The sequence below is a fragment of the Sorghum bicolor genome, chromosome 3 (assembly GCF_000003195.3).
Source record: "Sorghum bicolor cultivar BTx623 chromosome 3, Sorghum_bicolor_NCBIv3, whole genome shotgun sequence".
NCBI lineage: Eukaryota > Viridiplantae > Streptophyta > Magnoliopsida > Poales > Poaceae > Sorghum > Sorghum bicolor.
Genome location: NC_012872.2, coordinates 10079953 through 10089487, shown reverse-complemented (window position 1 = coordinate 10089487; position 9535 = coordinate 10079953). Strand labels below are relative to the sequence as shown.

Sequence of the window (9535 nt, the reverse complement as noted above, 5' to 3'; positions counted from 1 at the left end):
GAACCATTGATGAAGTGAAGCGGAAACTGGAGGACGTACGATAATGTTGGTGGTAGCTTCAGGAGGACATGCATATGCACACGGAGGACGGAGCAGAATTTTGCATCAGAGTGAGAGTGTGAGCACAGCTGCATGGGGCCTGTTACATGGGTGCGTGTTTGGAACCGCTTAGAGTCCGATTTGCGCTCACCACCGTAATCGATGATTCTTTTTACTGCTGAAGATAGAAAGATGCCGAGATTAAACTAGCGCTCGCGTTTGGTATCACAGGGTGGAGATCGTCGCTTTGGGATTGACGTGTCAAAGTGAAAACCGTACGGTTACGACTAGAGAGGGTGCGAGGGGGAGAAGTAGCTGGAGTATTTGCTAGTCTTTTTTGTATTTGTATAAATAAAAGAAGGAAAAAAAATGTGTTGTTAGCAGATGGACGGTCCGGCACCCTGTCCTTGTACAGGTGTAGAGCACGGGAGGGTTTTTTTTTTTTTTTTTTTTTTTTTGCATTGCATTGCATTGCATTGCACGCCAGGTCAAAGAAAGAAAACCAGCAGCAACTCAGCAAGCAGCTTTGTGTCCCGGAGCAAGGAGAGGCCCGCCGTCGCTGTCTTGTCGAGATCACGGCAACCCCGTTTTCCTGTGATGACAACCCATCATCTGCAGGCTGATGCAGCAGCTGCTCGACCTCCAGAGAGAGCCAAGCGCAGCAGAGATATACAGTGCTGAGAGTATCTTGTTGCCTTTTTTTCACTTTCTCAAAGTTAGTAGTTACGGTGAATATATTATATATATATATATAATCCACAAACAAAGCGATCGACCCGATCTGCGTAGAGTAGCGCACCACCCGCCGGTGACGAATCAATCAAATCAGCAACACCAACACATCACCTGATCATCACCTCCATGGCTCAATCCACGTCGCTTTGCTTGCGCTCAACTGAAAGGCCTCGCACGCCGGCCACACCACCGGCTCCGCTTGCACCACCCCAATCTTTCGTTTCGTTGCGTTTCATTTTCCCCTCGTCTCGTCTAAGCTCAGCCTCAGCCTCACTCGCTCGGCTCACTCCCCAGTCCCCAGTACCCTGCACCCCTCCCCGCTATAAGAGTAGTCTGCCTGCCTTGCCGACTGCCCGCCGAGCAGCAACGCGCGCGCGCACAGCAAAGCCAGCAACCATGGCCGCCCGTCCTCCCTCGTCCCTGCTTCTTGGAGCGGTCGCGGTGCTGCTAGTCCTTGCCGCTGCGCCGTCGGCGCTCGCCGGCGACCCCGACTACCTCCAGGACCTCTGCGTCGCCGACCTCAACTCCGGTAAGCTCCTGACTTTCAATTGAGGCGCCCAGTAGCTGAAATGAGAGCATGCACAGCTCCATCTCACCGTTGTCCCTTTCAAATAACTCTCTACCGGTTTTGCGGCAAAAATTTCTTGTCACATGAACACGAGATTCCTGCTAAAATGCATGGGTGATTTCAGAGGCCGAATGTTGAATTTGAAGGCAGGATTTGCATATTTGTGTAGTAGTATTGCATTATCTTTGATTGATTGATGAAGCCGAACCCCCCCAGTTCGTACTGTTGTGCGCTTTTCTTTTGTCGTGCTTTGTTGGCGTAGGATGGAATCTACGTTTGGTGGTGGTTATAGTGCACAAGATTCGATGGGCAACAATGGTCCAGCTAGGGGAGGGGAAAGATAATGGATTCTCAGTTCCAATATAGTTTCGTCCTGACCTTGGAAATCCCAACTTTGTTTTATGAGATTCGATCGCTAGTTCTTAGGTGACAGCTTTTTCTTTAAGACATCTTTCTGAGTAAGATGCGCATGTAGTTTCTGATTAATTAAACTAGTTCGAGAATGTCACGTAGGTTTAATTTGTACTCCTCATGTTCTCTTGAACATGAACTTAAGGTCGTCTTAATCAGTATTCATCATATGCATATTTGACATCATCTTGGTGTCAATCCATCCATGTCTTCTCTTAGGAGGAAGCCAAAACATTTCTAACTCTGTTCATGGTAAAATGCAACAACATATATAGCACCAAATTAGTTTTATTAGGCCCATCATAAAATAATCTTCATTATTCTTCATTTATTTGGTAGTGTACATATTAATACATTTTTTTTAAAAAAATTGGTTAAAGTTAAAGAAATCTGACTTAAGAGTAAAAAACCAAATGATCTACTGCTTAGAATAGAGGGAGTAGATTTTACAACTCATCACTCTTTGAGGTCTAGCACTCACTTGATAGTTAAACATAAAAAAAAATCAACAAAAATTTGGATGAGATGAACCAACGGCAGAAAGAAGACGAAGGTAGAAAAAACAGCGGTGGAAGCCAAGACGAGTGGGCTTCCGGACGCCAGCGCCACTCGTATCAGAAATTTTTGCCACTCTCCCTACACACACACATCAACAACACATTTGGCTGATCTGATTGCGAGCCGTTGCGAATTAAGCACACTGATTAGCTGCAAATTAAGTAAAGCCTGTATCTTTTTTTCACTATTAGATGGTACACAGAAGCCTACGCAAGCTTACTGGTTTTAGCATACGGCCAGAGCTAGCAGATCTCTTCATGTGCCGCCATCCTTATCGATATCGTGGTGCAGAGTTCGTGTGGGGCATCTGCAAAAGCGTCCTCGCCGCGCACTGCAGTTTATACCGCTAAACGGCAATGGCATAGAACCGGCCGGCACGGACGTCCATGCATGTGCATGTGCTCACATTACTATATTTCTGCATTCTGCTGCTCCGAATCCGATCCCTTGCATTTCACAAATAATTCAAATCCAACGAGAGCTACAACAATGATTGATCAAATGCACTGCACTACGCATGGCCGGCCGACGACGACATTGCTTGCAGCGGTGAAGGTGAACGGGTTCCCGTGCAAGGCGGCGGAGGCGGCCACCGCCGACGACTTCTTCACGAGCATCCTGGCGACGCCGGGCGGCACCAACACCACGTCGGGCTCCGTGGTGACGGGCGCCAACGTGGAGAAGGTCCCGGGGCTCAACACGCTGGGCGTCTCGCTCTCCCGCATCGACTACGCGCCGGGCGGGGTGAACCCGCCGCACACGCACCCGCGCGCCACCGAGCTCGTCTTCGTGCTCTACGGCAAGCTCGACGTCGGCTTCGTCACCACCGCCAACAAGCTCGTCGCCAGGACCATCGCGCGGGGCGACGTCTTCGCCTTCCCGAGGGGGCTCGTGCACTTCCAGAGGAACCCCGGCACCGAGCCCGCCGCCGTCATCTCCGCGTTCAACAGCCAGCTCCCCGGCACGCAGTCCATCGCCATGACGCTCTTCGGGGCCTCGCCGGACCTGCCCGACGATGTGCTCGCCAAGGCCTTCCAGATCCCCGACGAGGAGGTGGCCAAGATCAAGGACAAGTTCGCGCCCAAGAAGGGATGACTGAGTATAATGAAGATCCAGATATATAACGAGAAATTTTGTTGAAACTGGTCAGTGTCGTCTCAGTGATTGATTGATTGATTGGTCTGTTTGTGATTCTGCCATGCATGATGCAATCGTGTCAAATGGCCGGCTTCCGTTGTGATCGTCGGTTAAGTGCGTGTGTGGTGTGACCTGCAGAAGACGAATGAGTCGGTAGGTGTCTCGATCGCTTGTAATAAGTTGCTGCAGGTCTGGAGAACATTCTATCTGTTAATGCCCTATTATTAGCTCAATTATTTGTAAACCATTTGATATTATTACTACGTATTGCACCTACCTTTTTAAGTGGTTTATCGAGCTTAATTACCAGGATCCGGTTTTCGTTGTGCTTGATTCGACAATGTTGCAAATAATCTGCCTGCATGGTTTGGTTGTTGCCAGGGAGAGTATCTTATGATCATCTTATATCTGCCACGCGCCCACACGCTGGTACTGAGCTAGTGAGAGTAGTGGCCTCTGAATTAACTAGTCTGAACTCTGTACTGAAGCATGAAGGATGTACCACAATTCGCCTGCAAATCTTTTAAACTTACATGGGAAATCATTGTGGTCAAACTCTCCCAATCACATGGGAACTGAAACACCGTGGAGTGGCGCCTAATTTAACTAGTGTCAGCTGAAGCAGGAAGGATCACGATTCGCGACGGCAAATCCTTATCCCCAGCTAATGATTGAGGTCAAACAGCTGGAACTGGATGACTAATAGCAGAAGAAACCTTCCCAGAACAATGTAAAATTGTGAACAACGACAGAGAGCTCTAAGCCTGTAACTGTGATGCAGAGCATCCTGAACTCACTAGCTGGGCTACGCGAAAATGATAGGAATATAGGTCAATAGGATCACGGACAGAATTCTACCAAGTGTAGGATGGCAGCTCGTGATCGTGGAGAACATGAGATGAAACTCTCCCTTCCAAGGAACAACCACCGCGTGTAGTCACTAATCACAAGTCACAAGACCATAATTCAGGCGGAGGAAGAATCATGTCATGTCACATCGCGTAGATTCATCGGTTGAATTGATTCAGCCATTGGCTGTCTTCATGGATAATCAGCAAGCATCTGCATGTATCTACTGCATGATCGTGACCCATGAGCAAATGATATGATTGATGATCCGTTAATAATCACGCAAGCCACATGCAACGTGCATGATCACCCCTACTGTGTCGCCGGCCAACCGTCGGCTCGCCGGCAGTTGCAAGCTTATAAGTACCACACAAGCAGAGAGAAGACAGTGTGCATCATCAGTCGCAACACATTGCAATTTGCAAGTGATCTGGCTTGGCCCTGCCAGTCAGCCTCCTAGTGAGAGACGATGGAAATGGCAATGCTGCTCTTGTACTTGCTGAGCTTGTGCGCCTCTCGTCTCGGCGGCGCAGTGGCGCAGCAGTATCAGTACTGGACGCCGGCCACCGCGACGTTCTACGGCGGGAGCGACGCGTCCGGCACCATGGGTAACACTCTCACTGAGGCCTGACCCATTTTCTTGGCAATGCATGCAACTCTGATCCACGCCGGCGTTCGCCGCACTGATGCGCATGTACTTGTCGTGCGCCGGCCGTGCGCAGGCGGATCGTGCGGGTACGGCGACCTGTACAGCGCCGGGTACGGGACGCAGACGACGGCGCTGAGCACGGCGCTCTACGGCGACGGCGCCTCCTGCGGCGCGTGCTACCTCGTCACCTGCGACGCGACGGGGACGCAGTACTGCAAGCCGGGGTCGCCGTCGGTCACCGTCACGGCCACCAACTTCTGCCCGCCCAACTACGACGACGCCAACGGGTGGTGCAACTCGCCGCGGCGGCACTTCGACATGTCGCAGCCGGCCTGGGAGACCATCGGCGTGTACCAGGCCGGCGTAATACCCGTCAACTACCGGAGGGTATCGTGCCAGAGGTCCGGCGGGATCAGGTTCGCCATCAGCGGGCACGACTACTTCGACCTTGTCACCATCACCAACGTCGGCGGCGCCGGCGCGGTGGCCGCGGCGTGGATCATGGGCACCGGCGGCACGGACTGGCTGGCCATGAGCCGCAACTGGGGGGAGAACTGGCAGAGCGGAGCCAACCTCACCGGGAAGGCCCTGTCGTTCAAGGTGCAGACGGACGACGGCAAGGTCGTCGTGGCGGATAACGTGGCGCCGGCGAACTGGCAGTTCGGCAGCACCTACCAGGCCTCGGTCAACTTCTACTAGAGTTGGCCCAGTTGGCCGCGCCACTTCTGATTCTAATGAGTGGGCCATGTTCACTAACAGCCCATGAGCCCCGCAGAAAATCCTTACAGTAAACACGTTTATAAATTTTTTAAATTTGACTAGGTAGTGTGCCCGTGCGTTGCTACGGGACAACAAAATATTTATACTAAAAACACAAAGATCGCACGATAAAATGATGATACTATAAAATTAGATATCGACATCAAAGTGACATTTGTTTATTGTTTTCTCACTTCAAAATACAAAGATAATTACCATACAATATTTACCTTTGTCAAATGAGCAAATAATCAATGTTAGGTGGTTTATTAACACTAATATCCCAGGAACAAAAAACACTACTGAATACCAGAGGATCAAGCAAGTACATGAATAAAAAAAAGGCACTTGGATACACAGAGATTTAGTGCTAAATACCAGAGGATCAAGATAATGTTTCAAGTAGCAGCAACTAACCTTTTTGTTGCCACTTCCAGGAAGAAGAAAAATGCAAAACATATCTCTATTATCATAGTCATGTAATGTTGCACACAAGCACACCCTCAGTGAATATTAGTAGGTGGTAAAAAATATGCAGCCTGACCGCGAGCCACTGCTGCCTCACCGCTAAGCACGTCACAGTGGAGCAGAGTTTACTTTCACCATAACACTAGGCATGCAAGCCACAGCCGCGGCCTCGTTAGTTGGCGACGTCTAGCACAGGCTCATCAATCTCAAGTCAATGAATATGTAAACATGATCTTGTAAATAGCTTCTTAATAGGACAGGCTGAAGTGTGCAGCTTTTTAGTTACGGCATATAGTTTCTATAACCAAATAAGTACAATAATTCAGTCATGACACAAATTGTTAAATATTCAAACTCTAATATACTTTGGTTAAGATGACAACAAGGGGAAAAGGAATAATATTAAGTAAAAGGGAGAACAATAAATTAAGATAATATTGGCCTTATTGACTACTGAATCTTTCTTTGAATTTAACACATTTAAACTGTCAGACACCTAAACTGAATATGTGTGGCTATGCTATTTTGAATTATAAGATCTTTTGTTATGATTCGCTGCACTAATGATAAAATTCACTTGTGTGTGTGTGTGTGTGTGTGTGTATATATCATTATAAGTTATTTTGAATTTTGTTATAGTTAGCTAGACCTATATCTAGCAATAGGAACCTACAAAAGTGAATTATCGATCCATTGCTCAGTAGAGTAATGATCTGTTAGCTAGACCTATATCTAGCACATGTATTACAGTTATGTCCTAAAATTTAATATTTACATCTCAACTAACATATAGAAATTGTAGCACTAAATATGGCAAAGTGGTTTTGGTCCGAGGCAGAGTCAGGAATGTGCACTCAATGGGCCTCCTCCCTGGAATTATATTACTGCCTTCTAACATGTTGGTCTGTGATAGAATTACAGAGTATGATAGGGGCATTTCAAGTATCTGGGAAACCAGAAAAGCACTGATAAATAGATCTGGGCACAACCTTGCCTAAGTTCAAAGTTCACTACATAGGTACAGTTTGAAAATCAACAATTACAGGTTATAAGATCTTGTCAAAGGCCATCCTAAGCTTTGGCAGTAATATGCAAAAGAACCGAAGAAACTGGCACCTTCTTATGATCATGTGACAACATTGGTGAGCCAGAGTCAGGAGTCCAGTATTCAAATTTTTCATTATGGCTGCACACCGCCAAAACCTAATTTCAACAACCTTGCGAAAATAGCATAGATTTTCTCTCCAGAAAAGAAATAGACAACACACATTCAGATAGCAGATGTGCAACCGGAAGTATGACAACAGAGTACTAAAAATTGATTTTTGAGTAACCATTATATTCATAAGCTCATTTTTATATAAAAGGGTTATCTTCCACTCATTGTCACACTCAAAACACAATTAGTCATGCATAGTCTTCCAATTTTTTTAGTGTGCACAGTCCAATATAAGAAAGAAATTGTTTTTATGTTCCTATGTCTACTGAAAGGGGTAGTTACATACGTTGACAAATAATTTTTTTGTTTTGTTTTTGCTATGGCATTCGTCATCTATATCAGAATGACCGAAACATCAACCAGTAGATTTTACTCAGATTATGTGGCTTTGGTCCCAATCAGGTAAGAGGAAGTTGAAACCTCCTGCAGAAATATTATAATTAAATGAAAATATTTGATTTTGGATAGTTTATTTTGCAGCACATGTCGTTAGTGTTATCGAATGCTTCGGTGTAACACCGGGCATATGCATCAATTAAATTTATCAATGAGTAGATATTAAGGGTCACATAACTACCATGAGGAAAGCAGAGTTCTACTCAATACAACAGCTATACCTGAATCAAATCAGTATTAAGGTGGAGGAAATGAGAAATCAGTAAGTCACTAATGGGAGTCCAATAATTGACAATGCACGGAAAACCCTTGATTGCACTTGAGAACCCAAATATCAGACAAACCTTGCATGGAACCTTTAAGTAGATTAAAACCAAACCCCCATAAAAAGTAAATTATGAATATGCATATCAGAATAACCTCAATTAAATACGTCCATAAAGGTAAAAGTTATGAATAGCCATACCAAACTAACCTCCCTTAAACAGATATTAATCCATGGAGTATTGTACTGCTGTTTGAAGAACATCCCACAGAAAGGGAGCACACCAGATAGATGTAACATAAACATAAGCATAGTTGCTTGCTCCTAGCATACAATCGGCACCCACAGAAGCACACCCTCAATATTGCAGCAGGTGTGATTACTGGCTTGCTGCTAGTGTCTGCCTCCACCGAATGTTTTATCCTTCAACGCAGAGTTCTTCAACCTCTCCTCCATGAAATCAGTTCCAATAGCTTGTCCAGGAGCTCAAGAATGGCCACAACCTGCACGCATCCATGAAGAAGTTACTATGAACCCCTGAGATCCAGTGAAGTCGGGTGGGCGCAACTTGATCTCCAACCATGAGGCGACTGTAGAAAACACAAGCGAAAAACAACATTATTCAAATACATAGTTTCTTGGTCTCTGCATAAGGTCACCCAAAGAAAAGAATAAAAAAACTGAGAATATTACATACTACTACTTAATGCAAAAATATTATGAACTGACCTAATAAAAATGGAACAACACAGATCCCTAGCTGCTAAGTACGGTACAATATGTAGTACACAATAAGCAGTCCAATATCTGCATGTCATGGAAGCTTTAACAACAAAATGAAAAGATCTTGTGGATACTTAAACTGATAGGATCTGGTGGAGATGATGCTCTTCCTCTGACTGCCCTGTCTCCCATGTCGTCTCTTAAACAACAATTCTTCAGATTGTTCTCTTTTGATTCTCTCACTTCATAAGCAAGGCAACATCCATCAAAATTTAAGGATCCAAAACAGCTCGCCTATTTCTAGATCCAAAATAAAATAAAATTAACAAGAAAAGAGGAAGAACATACCAATATGGATGTATGGATTGGAGGCGGATGTCCTTCAACAATGCTATACAGGACATGGCAGTGATGGATCCATCTCCTCGCATGGCCTCTGTGCCGACGGCCAGGCGGCGGGCGACTCCACGTCGTGGCCATGCGTGGCTTCCGAGCCCCAGTGGCCAGCGCAGAGGACTTCTTATCGGCTTCATCGTGCCGGTGGCCGTGGATTACCCTGGAGCTTCCCCTATTGTTCACCGTGCCGGCCTTCATCCTGCTCGCCGCATCTGTCGCCAGTGTTATGTGAGTGCCTACTGCCGGCGACAAATGGAGACAGCGGGCTCGCGGCGGGGGCGCGACCACCGGCGTGCGCGTGCGCGGCCGCGGGCACCGGTGCGGCCGCTCGCTCGGCCATCAGCGTGCGCGCGGGGCGCGGCC

General features: G+C 46.7%; 3 protein-coding genes across 4 annotated transcripts; 2 read left to right on the top strand and 1 right to left on the bottom strand.

Moving 5' to 3' along the window:
• LOC8072397 (germin-like protein 5-1) lies at positions 840–3739 on the top strand. Its single transcript, XM_002457519.2, has 2 exons — positions 840–1303; positions 2859–3739. Exons 1-2 carry the CDS (start codon positions 901–903, stop codon positions 3404–3406), a joined length of 951 nt encoding a protein of 316 aa, XP_002457564.2. The 5' UTR covers positions 840–900; the 3' UTR covers positions 3407–3739.
• Positions 4700–5866, top strand: LOC8072396 (expansin-A9). The gene is made up of 2 exons (XM_002457518.2): positions 4700–4905; positions 5020–5866. The coding sequence occupies exons 1-2, from the start codon at positions 4767–4769 to the stop codon at positions 5643–5645; spliced, it is 765 nt and encodes a 254-aa protein (XP_002457563.1). The 5' UTR covers positions 4700–4766; the 3' UTR covers positions 5646–5866.
• LOC110433961 lies at positions 8173–9535 on the bottom strand. Of its 2 annotated transcripts, none has more exons than XR_002451417.1 (3): positions 9125–9535; positions 8783–9018; positions 8173–8643 (listed from the first exon to the last, which is right to left on the bottom strand). XR_002451417.1 is itself a non-coding variant. In XM_021457217.1 (3 exons), exons 1-3 carry the CDS (start codon positions 9307–9309, stop codon positions 8514–8516), a joined length of 423 nt encoding a protein of 140 aa, XP_021312892.1. In that variant the 5' UTR covers positions 9310–9526; the 3' UTR covers positions 8173–8513. The 2 variants fall into 2 exon arrangements, 1 of the variants encoding a protein (XP_021312892.1); XM_021457217.1 differs by having other exon boundaries at positions 8911–9018; positions 9125–9526.